Raw genomic sequence first — 13,862 nt, forward strand, 5'->3', positions numbered from 1 at the left:
AGAAAACTTACTTTATAGTAAAAGAGGTACAGGTAGGCCATGACCATGGGGTCTAATTGTTTTATCATATATTGTACTATTTAGGTGAAGTTGGCCTCATAGAGTACTGGAAAAGCCTACTTAAGTCACAGCTAAATCAGCAGCTCAGAGACAATAATCTGCAAGGATGGCATGACATCTCTCAGTATTTAGTATAGGTACTAATCAGAGATTTCTATATGACACTGTGTCTCTAGTAGGACAAATACATGGATCTAGGAACCAAAAGGTGAAATCACAAATGGCTATATTTACAATCACTCCTAACAACGCACTGGAGAACTCTGTGCTTCACCTCCCCCAACTCTGGGTTGAGTAGAATTACAGGTTTTCTCTCTTGCAACGGGGTAGAGCGGGCATCCATTGAACTGTAAGTTATGTACGGTATGACACTTTTGGCTCTTTGCAGCCAGGGGCCAGCAAGCAAGGATGATTGATTAGTATGAGGAGGTGGGGCCACCTTTACACCCTGGGGACAAGGAGAAATACACATGTGGAACTCAGACGATCCACTTGGGTGCCTCTTGGTATGCCCTTACCTAATTCTAACTGTGAATGGACACAAACTGCAGTCACGGACTGAGAAGAGTATGACGACAAAAGCCCAAGACCACTTAGGAGTGAAGTTTAGGTCATGCCACCAAGTAAGTCAACAAGATCTGCTGAAGTGAGAGCTGAGAGTGAGGGGAATATAGAGTGGAGAGTGGAGGACAGGGTAAGTACTAGTGTGGTCCCAGACCACCTGTGATGAGAGTTTGTCCTATTAACTTCCCTTCCCTAAGTTTATCCTAGAGAGGTTGACAGAAATCATGAAGCGATACCATGAACGTTATTATGAACTGACTTACAGTCTCCATCTACTGCACTTTTGGATTCTTTTGGATTCACCACTGAGTTTGCACCAGACTAAGTTTTTCCTGCACTGCTCTCAGACAATGACTGAGCACGGCAGAGATACTAGAACTGGGCAATTCCTGACCAATTTGGAATTCCTCTAATGAACAACTTTGGCTTAGGACTCCCCATTGACCTGGCTGAGTCTCTCAGAATGACACTGCAAATAGGTTCTTTCAACCTATTCTTCCTTCCCATTCTTTTTCAGATTTCCACCCCCCTGCATTCCAATGGGAGTCTCCCTGCCTTCTCTTGCTGGTCTCTCTTTGTCCTTCACAGGCATTTTCTCTAATCTCCTGCACATGTAATCCCGTCTTGGCATCTGCTTCTCAGAAACCTGTAGCTGACAAACTGGGTGTTGTTTTTAAATTTCGGCAAAAGAAAATGACACCCACAACGGTGACTAGAATGAAATAAGAAAGATTCTCAATGGGAAAAGTTAGAGCATAGCCGAATCTCTAGTTTTTAACAAGTTTTTCAGGGGTCAATAATTGCCCTGGTTTTGTTCAGTTAGCTATGAAAAAAAAAAAACCTTCAAAAAATATGTATGAATCTAAGAATAACTTTGATGGCTGGGTCAAGACCAATCAGACATCTGTTAATTTCAGAAATACCAATATGTCTATTGAACCAGAATGAATCGAACCTACCATTTTTATGGTGGCCTTGATAGGACATTCAAGCACAGAGCCTTGTATTGTAATTCTGAGAGAAAGGCACTAATGTGAGGAAATATAAAAATTTTTAATAAAGCACATGTTGCAGTGTTACATTAGGCAACCGGAAACATTCGTTAATTTAAATAATTCTGGTAGAAAGTTTTAAAAGGAGGGAATAGGTGCTGAGAGAAATTTTGTTCAAGGGGTAAAAAGGACCTGGAGAAGAGATACTTAATACAAGGTGCTAGGAAGAATCCAGGGGGAAAGCAACACCATCAAGCTAATAACTGGGTGACCTTGGAGGAATGGCCTCAACATATTTCCTAACATACAGTTTCATGCCAGGATATACACACTGTATATAACATACAGTTTAATACCAGGATATACACACTGTTTGTTGAGGATGTCTTACAATGAAGCATACAGAGTGCAGAGAGAAACAAAATACAATCCTAAAGATGTAGTTTTGGGAAGGTAACCGTTGAATCTTCTCTCTTTATCCCTCTTGGGAAGTGGCAAGGAAAAGATACCCCTTGGTGGAAAAGATATCCATTGGCATCTTCGGGAGTGCCTATTTTATCAAAATCACTCATCATGTTCATTACTGCTATTTCATACAATCTCCTGAAAAATGATGTCAAGTAGCCACAGGAACCTGCCTGGTTTTGAAATTCCTCATTTTGGTTTTCCATGACCCTGGATAACCTGGCCTCATCCTATTTATTCAACTTATTTTTCCTTCTTTCCCATATACCTTCCAAACTAGTCAAGCTAGTCTACCCACTGTTGTTCAACGCACCACTCTCATTCTTGTCTTGCTGTCTTCGTTTGGATGTTCCACCCATTCCGGTTCAATTCTGCTCATCTTTCAAGTCCCATCCTCATTCCAGGCATTACCCTGTGGGTTTGACTCAGGGGGCTCTTGCCATATGCATTACATAACTTGTTACTTTCAAAATACGTTCTCTTGGATTACTGCTGTAGGATTTAGTAAAAAATTATTTTAGGCAGATAGAGAGGAAAAGGGGTCCTTGGAAAGTTTTTGTCTCCTTTAAAGTAGCTCCAGAAGTGTTTCTTGTCTAGCAGGAAAGCCCCCGCTCTTAGAACCCAGCTGTCAACCTTTGATATGCAAATGAAAGCCATTAAAAACTAAGTCCACACAAACATGGCGATAGCCACCTTGTCCTCTTGGCCTTGCCCCTACTTGTGCCTGGCAACATGGCCACCCCCACATATCCCCACATTTGTAGAACATCAAGGCGACCTGCATTTGCATACTAAAAGGCTAGGGTGGGAGAGCCAAGTTTTTCCGTGGGCTACGGGAATGACATGCGTGATCAAACCAATCCCCCGAGCGCTATGCAAATCAGACACTGCCTCCTCCAGCCTCCTCACATCCCCGGCTGTTAACGCAGCACTCGGGGTTTCCTCTCTAGGCTTTGGAGCCCACCTCCCTGTGTCTCTACAGGGGGGCGTCTTCCTTCTTTCTTCTCCCTTCTTTCTCGCCCATTAAATTCTCCACTCCTTAAAACCACTCCATGTGTGTCTGTGTCATTTTATCCAATTCGGCGTGAGATGAGAGCCCTGGTGCTCTTCCACTCATCGGAGCTGTATCATTAAAAGTGTGTTTCATGTATTTATCTCCCCCAAATAGACTGCAAACTTCTTAAATACTTGACTCATTTGGTAAATATTCATAATTGCAAAATCTTAAAGCTGCATGATTCTAGATGATGAAACTGATATGTAGATAGTCACCCATACTGAGTATTAGAGTTGAGAACATCAAAATAAAATTGAATGCTTACTATGTACCTGGCATAATTTTAAGTTCCCTACATATATTAACTTACTTAATTCATGCCTTTGGCATCATCTTTCATGACTTTCTTTCTCATATATCCCAAATCTAATCAGATTCTATTGGCTCTATCTTCGAAATAGAGCTGGAATCCATTTACTTCTCACCAAATTCACCATGCCAATTCTAGGCTCCGCCCTCTACTGGAACACTGTAACAGGTTCCTAATAGATGTATTCTCAACACTGCAATCCTTTTAAAATTTTAAGTCACACCTCTTCAATAGTCTGTGATGACCTACAAGACCCTATATAATCCTTCCCCTCCATCACCTTAACTTCCTCTCCACTACTCTCTGCTTTGCTCAGTCTGCTCCAGCAACATTGATCTGCCTTAGTCTTCCACAAACACACAACGCACCTAGAACCTTTGATTTTTTTTTTTTCTTTTTCTTGTCTGGAGCACACCCCAATCATATACACAGCTAATTCTCCTTAAGTTGGCTCAACTCTCACTTTATCAATAAGGCCTATATAGACACTATTTAATTCTGCAATTTGCCTCTCCACCTCTCTCCTCTCTCTCCCCGCCCCGCCCTTTCTAACAGCACTTCTCACTCTTCATAATACTGTTTACCTTTAAGCTATATATTGTCTGTTCTCTCCATCCCCATTTAAGCTCTATGCCGGGAATGCTGGGTTTTTATTTGCGGTTGTATCCACAGAGTCTAAAACAGTGCCCGGTACACGAAAGGCACTCAATACATACTTGGCAAATAAACTTAGAAGCTAGATTTTCTTTCTGCAAGGCCATTACTCTTTGGTGAAGAGCCCGGCCTGGCCTTGTCAAATAACAAGCTTGACCAAGAGCCAAAGCCACAGAGGGCCTAGAGGTGGGCGGGGATGGCTAACCGCAGATTTAAAAATTACCTCAGCACCTGGGGATCTCAGTTTCACATCTGGACACAGGTTTGGAGGACTGAGGAGATGTACGTTAAAAAGCAAAAGTGTACAGTTGTTTCTGCGGGAGATGGGGGGAAGAAGGGCAAATTTCTTCTGCGCTTGCACGTCCATAAGTGTGTCAATTTGCAGCATTTGGGACGCTAAAGCCCCTCTTACCAAAACAAATCCAGCGCCCCCGGGCTTGGGCTCTGCAACACGGAGCTTGCCCTTCCCCCGGCAGCTTCAGTGCCCTCACTTAGGTGGTTAGGCCGTGCCTAAACATCATTCTTTTCTGGGCCGAGGTGTTCCTGTCACAGGGTCAAGGTGCCAACGTGCCGCACCCTCCGCGCTCAGGTGTCCTGCAGGCAGCCGCGAGGCTCGCAGCACCGATCCGCGGACAGGCGGCGGAGCGAACACCCGGGCGAGGCCCCGCGGTGCGTCACGGGAGCTGCGGCGGCGACCTCCTGGCTCCCGCCCCCGCACGCGCCCGCCGCACGCACGCGCACTGCGCTCAGCATGAGGGTCGCGGCCCTGATCAGGTAATGCGGTGCTGGAGCCGCCTCCCTCTTCCCAGGCCAACCTCTCGTCCCTTCCAGCCGCCCCTAGCGCCGAAAGAGTGGGTGTCTCTGCCTGAGCCGCGTGTTGGGGGTTCCGCGGCTCCTCTGAGCCACAGGAAGAGGCGGAGCCTTCGGTATTGCCGGCCCGCTTGTGCCTCGGTCCTGGGCTGGCGCGCCTCCTCCCCGTCCGTTGCTGCCTCTCTGGTCTTCCAGCCCTCAAACTTGGATTCCCATTGGATTCAACTGGGAAATTAAAAAAACAAAAAACAAAAAAACTGGCGCCTGGGCCCCGCCGCCAGAGGGATTGGTTTAATTACTTCTGTGCGGCCCGGCGTCTGATTTTTTTCAAGCTCTAATGAGCCGTGAAGTTTGGAGCCACTACCTTGTTCCGCCAACTCAGTTAATAACCCTCGCCCTTTCCCCCTCGCTTTCTTCATCCTCTTCTGTAGTTCCCTTTGGTCAGCTGGGTCCGCCGTAGCCTGGGCTTCCTCCCTAGTTGTAACTGGTTCCGCCCCTCCCAAGAAGTCCACCCTTCCCTCATCTTCACAGATGTGGATTGCTTATGGCATGTGTGTGTGTCTGCCTTTGGGCACTCAAGTACAGAGATCTCTCTTCGTGGTAGAGACCGGATTGTACTAGTCTTATGCTAGATGCAGTTGCTGTTGCTTCGGACTCTCATCATTGCTTTAGAGTGACCTTACCGTATACTCTGTATTTCAAAAGGAGTTTGATGTCTGTAGTAACCAAATCATAAATTTAAGTGTCTAAATAAGTCCTATGACTGACAAACCAAAACCAAACCTGCTTAAATATTTCCATACTCAATCTATAAACTGAGGCGGAAGGGAACACACTAACAACATTAAAAAGTTAGTTTAGACTACTTTAAATATTTGTTTCATGAGATTTTGCCCTGTAGAGTGTCTTAGATACAGTACAACGATACGTTTGCTTTTGTAATCCAATTGAAGATTTCATAAACGTTTTCGTTAAGTCCCTTAGGTAACTGATACTGGCTGGTTAACCATTGTCCTATTAAGGACTTGATATGACATTTCAAACCTACTACAGTGTCTGAAATATTCCAGTTCCCTTTCCTTCAGTGTGATTTTTAGGAGACTAGACCATAATGTCACAATAATTGTTTTTCAGTAAATGTCCTCTGTAAAATGAATGATTAGGCTTTAACCATTGTGTCTCATTTTAGAATTAAAAGTACCCCAGGAAGTGAATAATTCAAATTTACATCGTTTTTCAAAAGTTTAATGATTAAAGTAAAGCACAACCACCAAAGACTTAGAAGTATTAGAGGGGAGGAGAGAAGATTGGTAGAGTCAGTTATACTAAATAACCTGTAATGTACATATGTTGTTTTATAATAAAAAAAAAAATTGCTAAAAAAAGCAATGTTGGAAAATTCTTGCTGAAGTGTAAGAGCTGTAAGGACATATGCTGTAAGTATGAATACATAAGCACTTACCTATATGCTTATATAGATGCTATGTAGTCTATATATATGCATTATATATCATTATGTATTGTAAGTGAATAAGTGAAACTGGTATTCTTACATATCTTTATAAGAACATTATTTTCCTTTTTTAATTAATTTTTTTATTATACTTTAAGTTCTGGGTTACATGTGCAGAACGTGCATTTTTTTACATAAGTATACACGTGCCATGGTGGTTTGCTGCATCCATCAACCCATCACCTACATTAGGTATTTCTCCTAACATTAGCCCTCCCCTAGCCCCAACCCCCCACAGGGCCCGGTGTGTGATGTTCCCCTCCCTGTGTCCATGTGCTCTCATGGAACATTATTTTTCTAATAAATAAATGGGTCTTTGAATTTTATAGTTGAATGTTGTTTTGAGGATTATCCAGGCGGACCATTCACTAATTTTTCTATGAGGTATGCAAACCTAAGCACATTTAATAACTTGGCTTAGTATCCCAGAATTGGAAACTAAAATAGATCTATAAGACCTCTCCCATAACATACATGTGTACTTAATGGAGTTCTAAGAGGACAGTAAGGTACTCCGCATTTCCCAAGCTTGTCTAGTATTCAAAACCTTTTTTTAGAGTAATTGGTTAGTATTTTGTTGGACACCAGTGTTCCACAGAACACAGTTTGGTAAATACTACTGAAAACCATGTTTGAAATGTTAGCGTATTTCAAAATGAATTGTAAGACTCAATTCTGATTCTGAATGCACACCCTTCAGTCTTTAATATCTGAAACAATTAGTCATATCTTTTTAGCCTGGGGAAACAGAGCAGTAAGGTTCGATACGGGAAGCTGTGGAAGACCTACTTACAGGGATACGGAATCTGAAGAGAGGAAGAATGGACTTTTTAAAACTTCACTTTGGCCCTTGCACTCTCCTTCCACTTGAGAAGTTTTGGAATGAGAGTTGTTATTGATGGGAGGGTGGAAGAGGCAGAAAATGTTGAAAACTAAGATAAAAGGCAACAGGGCCAGTTTCTGGGGTCCTCAGTTTCTTGAGCTATGAAGAGGTCTAAACATTGCCTGGGGGCACATTTGCAGACCTTAAGCAAATATTGGAAAGAAGGGAAACAGGAGGAAAAGAAATATAAAAGGGAGAGAGGCAATGAGAAATCATAGTGGGAATTAGGAGAATATTAAACCACAATGGCATATAGATTGCCATTCAGCCATATTACAGATGAGCTACTACTTGTCTTTACTAAGTGATACGCCTCTGCCTTAGGTAGATTTAGAACCAGAATTTAGAAGTTCCTTTCAATGTGTTACTAGATTTATAGCTCAAGCCATGTTCTGCTGCCATCATAAAATGTGTATGTGTATAACATATGTATGTATGTAAGTGTGGTGATGGCTGAAGTGCTGATAGTGCTGATGTTTCACGTCATCAGTCTAAGTCAGCATCTTGTTTTTTTATCTCTGCAGAATTTGAACCCACCAAGTGTGTCAAACTTTGTCATTAGATAGGTACTCAAATCTTTAATTTGGTCCTTTAATTGCTGATGATAGCTATTTCTTAGATTTCTTATGGTGGAGCAGAATTTATTTTTTTTACTTTCTCATAAAGAATCTTTTTTTTTTTTTTGCTTTTTCAATAATTTCTATGAAATTATTTTATATATATATTCCTTAGATGGAATATATATATGAAATATATAATTATATAATAAATGTTTAGCTGGGATGTAAATTGAAATCATTTTCTATTTGCAAAGCACTTCAAATATATATATTTGCTATCACAAAGCAAAAAGTTACCACATTTTATTTAGAATATTCTTTTTATAAAGGCATATAGTTTCTTAAGCTCCTGTGTATGGCGGCCCTGGACATTCAGGTTGCTCAGTTTGTTTATGATTTAGAAATTAATGTTTTTTTTGCATTGTAATATATTCTGAAAAGTCCAGTAAATAATATGTTCTGTTTTGATATCTAGTGATTTTATGTTGAATAATGGTCAGTAGCTTGATATTTGTCTCTCTGTTGATGTATTTTTTTAGTGGTGGGAAAGACAGCTGCTATAATATGATGCAGTGCATTGCTGCTGGGCATCAGATCGTTGCTTTAGCAAATCTGAGACCAGCTGAAAACCAAGGTAAGTACATGCCTTTATTGGGAAGTTGCCTAAATGAATGAAACTCCAACTTCATAATTACATTGTACAGGTATACCATACAAAGACGAAAAAAAAAGAACCAATATATATTAAGCACCCATTAGATGCTAGGTTCCACGTAGAACTTAGCATTGTCTTCACTTATTTTTTAATTCTCATAACCAACTTCTATAGAGATGCATTATTAATCTTAATAGACAGGGATCCTGAAGCTTAGAGTTTGTCTGAAGTAAACTAGCACAAACTTGTAGAGCTAAGACTTGAACCTTCTTACTTCAAAGTACACTGCCATTTTACCCCACCACATTTCCAAGTACTGTAGGCAGCATAGAGGTAGATAAGATATAGTCTCATGCCTTAAGGGGCTTGAGAAGTAAGACATATATTGATAAATGATATATTAATGTTATTAGGCACCTGTAGTCCCAGCTCCTCGGGAGGCTGAGGCAGGAGAATGGCGTGAACTCAGGAGGTGGAGCTTGCAGTGAGCCGAGATGCCACTGCACTCCAGCTTGGGAGACACAGCGAGACTCCGTCTCAAAAAAAAAAAAAAAAAAAAAAAGATACAGTTTACCTATTTTAGATGTAAGCCAGAGATGTGAGACTTGAGAGAAGCAAAAAGCAATGCATTTCCACTTTTCATTTGTCTGTAGTAACAAGGGCATCTACATAAAATTCACAGACCTCATATTGGCTACTTTTTTCATTTTTTTCCCCAATGAAATATCCCCAGTTATAGCTTTTGACAAAAGAAATATATTCACCAATTTGCTTTTTAATGCTCTTGTGTTATACCTATGAAACTAAAAGATATTAACTGCTAAAATGTAAGAGGGAGCAAAGATTAGCACTTGTGTGACTTTTGTATTACTGCTTCTCACAGGACTCTTCTACTAAGATCTTTTTATTATCTCTTTTACTTCTTTCCAGGCTCCATCTTTTTGCACTACTGTTATTTTAAGATTAATTAAATGAGTAGTATATGTGAGAACATTGGTTATAGTTCCTGTCTTGAAGTAGGCATTCTGTAAATTTAGCTGAATTGGAATCTAGCTAAATACTTGTTTTATATCTCTAAATAGATTGATTATAAGCTTTTTGAGAGGAGAGATCATATCTTCTATCTTCCTTTTATTGCTCCTCATTGCTTAGAACAGCTCTATGCCTCTGGTAGGAGTTCAAGCAAAGTTGATTGGTGGACAGTTACATAATGAACTAATTTGAATTAGCCCTGGAATAGTAAGCAGTTATTTCAGTCAGATATTTGAATTTTCTTTTCTTCTGTGATTAAGACGTAAGTAATGCTGGAAGTTGTGTGGAAAGACAGAGGTTAGAAATATTTTATAGGAAGAAATGGAAAGGTCCCGCAGAGAGTCATAGGTAAATGCACATGCTTGGATTTTGTGCTGCAGTTGATGAGTAGCAGATGGTTTTTTAGAAGTGAAGTTTTTTAAAGAAGTTCCAACTTTAAGAAAGAGAAAATTCTTTGAGAATGAGTAGGAACTGCACTCTAACTTCTGTATTATAAAAGAGGAAGCAGAATCTCCTGTCAGGTTTACCAAAGGAAAGGAAAGAAACTCCCTTATCCCTTGTGGCCAGGGAGGCAACTGGGACTTTTAAGCTATCTTGTGAAGTTAAAAAGCAGATGTTTATATAGTATATAATACCTACATAGTATACTGTCATTTCCATCACTGGAGTTTCTATCTTGTCTTCAGCTTTCACATGAATTATTTTACTTACCTGGTACAGAATCATTAATGTGTAATCCTCCTTGTGTCCACGGTTCACTGGCAGGGTGGTAAAATGACAAGCAAAGTGTATCTTTAAATTATACCTCTCCAAGGCTGGGCGCGGTGGCTCACACCTGTAATCCCAGCACTTTGGGAGGCCGAGGTGGGCGGATCACAAGGTCAGGAGATCGAGACCATCCTGGCTAACATGGTGAAACCCCATCTCTACTGAAAATATTAAAATTAGCCGGGCATAGTGGCGGGCGCCTCTAGTCCCAGCTGTTGGGGAGGCTGAGGCAGGAGAATGGCGTGAACCCGGGAGGTGGAGCTTGCAGTGAGCTGAGATTGCACCACTGCACTCCAGCCTGGGTGACAGAGTGAGACTCCGTCTCAAAAAATATATATATAAATACATAAATACAATAAAAATAAAAATAAAAATTATACCTCTCACAATAGAGACACTTATTTAGAATATTGTTAATGAGAAAAAATTTAATAGTAAATGGAATTAGAATATTCTGAAGTAAAAAGCCTGGAAAAAGGCAATTGAAACAATAGTAATTGTTGTGGAAGAAAGCAGATGGCTGTGGGTTGGTAGATGGAGATGGTTTAGTTAATCTTGATGAGAATCAGCAGGACATTGGGAATTATTGAACAATTCACTGAATGACTTATTTTCCCCTTACGAGTGTTATAAAAGAAACCTTAGTGAGGAATGACTGGTAGAGATGACTGCAATGTCCAGCAAAGTTATGGGTTTTCAATGGGTGGTCTGAAAAGGAATTTATACCCATCAATGGGGATAATGTGAACTTGTCATAAAATTCACAAAACCATCTCTTTAGATTTGTAGTAGGAACTTTTGTGGCATGTTAATTGAGTGGCTTCAGGCAACAGGGGAGCCTTTGGTTTTATTTGATCTCACACTATTGTTGCTGTGTAGCTTCCATTAATCAAAGTTACAATGTGGTTAGGACTAAATGGAGCCTTAAAGAAAATTATCTTCTAGGTTTTTGAAGCCAGTGAAATGTTTTACTTATTATGCTAACATTAGAATGTTTCTTGCCAAGAAGCCCAAATTTCTTTGAATAAATTGATTTTATTGTATCAATATCCTTTAAAATGAATGTTTTTAAAGATCCAGTCTAACTTTGAGACAAGAGAAGGCCGAAAGGTTTTTAGGTCTTTGGCTATGTTCTCTACTTCCTACTGGGACCAGGAGTAGAAACCTTTATAACAACAATGTGAGTAATATTCTGAAGGAAGCCAGTCTAATCATGTGTGAGTTCAGAAACCTGTGAGCCAAAGTAGGGTAGCACATTGATTGTTGAAGGGATCCTTGCACTATCATTTTTCATTCCTTTTGATAGGAAATTTTCACATTTAATGGAAAGCCTGGACTGGTTTGGCTTATATTCATACATACACACATAGGTATATGTCAAAATAATTATTTTGTAATTTTTCTTTTCTTTTTTTTTTTTTACTTAATAGCATTTTGTGAACATTTTCCATGTCATTAAATATTATTCTACAATAGCATTTCCTGTATGTCTTTAGAACACAGATACCCCCTTTAAATTTAAGTGTTCTGTGGGTAGATAAATTTGAGAGATAGTTCATATTCTCTGCTCTTATTGGAGTACCTGAAAGCATATTAGCCTAGGAAGATTTACACCACAGACATCCATTTAACGCTTTTTATCCCCATGTTTCCTAAACTTCTTTAACCTTAAATCTTTTTATCATCCCATACCTATTAATATCTTATGGGATTTGTATGCCACAGAACATACTTTAGAAAATGTTCTTCAACATTATATTAGTGGCTACATAGTACTTTATTATATGAATATACTATAATTTCTAGTCTATTTTAAATAATGTGATAAATATCTTTGCAAATAATCTTTGTATATATTCATGATTCTTTTTCTGAAAAGTAAGGTTATGAGATCAAAAGGTCTATTCCAGTATATTTCTAAGTTCATTTATATCACCCAAAGCTCTGATGTGACTCATCTGTTTTGAATATTTTACTCATATTGATATTTGTGGAATCTTGTGACAACCACTGATTATATTATTGATTAGCTTAAGATATCATGTTTCTATGCACATTTGAAACTGCTCTAATGCTCTAACAATATTGAATTTATGTCTATTTACATATTTTATTATAAGGTACTGAATATCTGAATATAAAATATACCAAAATAATCTGAAATTTTTCTTACCAATATTTGTCACTTACTAAGTAGATATTTAATTAAGAAAGGTTTTTTCTACAAGTCTAGATGACTTCGTGAATAACCTTGAATGATGTGTAAAAACATTTATGTAATAAAAATCTTTAACTGAATAAACTAATCAAAATTTATTGGATACATTAGTCTTTAAATGTTTGCCATATATGGTATAACAGATTTATGTATTAATACATTTGTATTTGTAATTAGCAGTAGAGATTATTAGGGGTGATATGAACTAGATGCAACTACAGACAAATGTACAATTCTTACGTTTTTATTTCACTACATAAATGCAGAGAAATATAGCAAGCTTTTAAGTTCTGTGTCGACTACTCTTCAAGCAGTAAAACCTGGATGGGCTTTCAAATCCACTTTCTTTTTCACTCTCTTTTGCTAATTATTTCCATTTTAATTGTTGCAGTGGGGTCTGATGAACTGGATAGCTACATGTATCAGACAGTGGGACACCATGCCATTGACTTGTATGCAGAAGCAATGGCTCTTCCCCTCTATCGCCGAACCATAAGAGGAAGGAGCTTGGATACAAGACAAGTATACACCAAATGTGAAGGTGATGAGGTTGAAGATCTCTATGAGCTTTTGAAACTTGTTAAGGTATGCAGAGTAACCAATTAAGTATCTTGAATTTAGTGTGTAATTTAAGAAATTACATTTGCCAAATTATTTAGAAATTCATAATTTGCAATTGTTAGTAGCCCTACTATTCTTTAAAAGGATATTTTGTCTTTTTTTGGTTATAAAAAAGCTCCAAATGGTGAGTATGCCTTTATATTAAATGATATTTAAAAATAAGACTTTTTGTATAGTTTGGCATCCAGGATTATCCAATGATATTAAACTAAGTTTTCTGTTCCTAAGGAAAAGAAAGATTAGAGCTGATGGCCATTTAATTTCTTTATTAACAAATATTTTTTGAATGTCTACTATATGCCTGGCATATAGTGCCAGACACTGGGGATAGAACAGTGAACATATAAGTTAAAGGCCTGTGCTAATGGAGCTCACTTTCTAGTGGAAGAGGACAGGCAATAAACAAATAACATGCTTGATAGTGAACAGTACTATGAAGAAAAATGAAGCAGAATCAGATAGCACATGATGGCAGGACGTAGCTGTGGAGGTAGTGCTACATATGGTGGTCAAGCAAGACATTTCTGATAAGCTAACAAGTAGACATAAAAAAAATGAGAGATTGAAGCTTGCTTAAATCTGTTGGAACAGGTATGAATTTAATGTATAAGTCACAGTATGTAAGAGTTTGGCAGCCATTTTGCACTCATTAATTTCTAGGAGGGTATATTTGGGCTCATATATCTAATAGTTACTATAC

At 38.9% G+C, this 13,862-nt stretch overlaps 1 protein-coding gene and 1 long non-coding RNA gene across 4 annotated transcripts in view; one reads left to right on the plus strand and one right to left on the minus strand.

Annotated features, from left to right (window-relative positions):
* The window catches only part of LOC105492829 (uncharacterized), a 313,905-nt gene extending 309,226 nt beyond the window's left edge, over positions 1 to 4,679 (minus strand). Inside the window, exon 1 of the long non-coding RNA XR_011606184.1 lies at positions 4,515 to 4,679. This is a non-coding gene — a long non-coding RNA (uncharacterized lncRNA). The remainder of the gene's footprint in view (positions 1 to 4,514) is intronic.
* Positions 4,680 to 4,771: 92 nt separating this feature from the next.
* LOC105492862 (diphthamine biosynthesis 6) overlaps positions 4,772 to 13,862 on the plus strand; it is a 220,400-nt gene continuing 211,309 nt past the window's right edge. For all 3 annotated transcript variants that reach the window (XR_011606181.1, XM_011760182.3, XM_071067125.1), the window contains exons 1-3: positions 4,772 to 4,876; positions 8,408 to 8,502; positions 12,933 to 13,126. Coding sequence is in view for 2 of the 3 variants with exons in the window: in XM_011760182.3 (XP_011758484.2) it covers positions 4,854 to 4,876; positions 8,408 to 8,502; positions 12,933 to 13,126 (312 nt within the window). In the remaining variant the exon portion in view is untranslated. The remainder of the gene's footprint in view (positions 4,877 to 8,407; positions 8,503 to 12,932; positions 13,127 to 13,862) is intronic.

This window comes from Macaca nemestrina, chromosome 7 (assembly GCF_043159975.1).
Source record: "Macaca nemestrina isolate mMacNem1 chromosome 7, mMacNem.hap1, whole genome shotgun sequence".
NCBI lineage: Eukaryota > Metazoa > Chordata > Mammalia > Primates > Cercopithecidae > Macaca > Macaca nemestrina.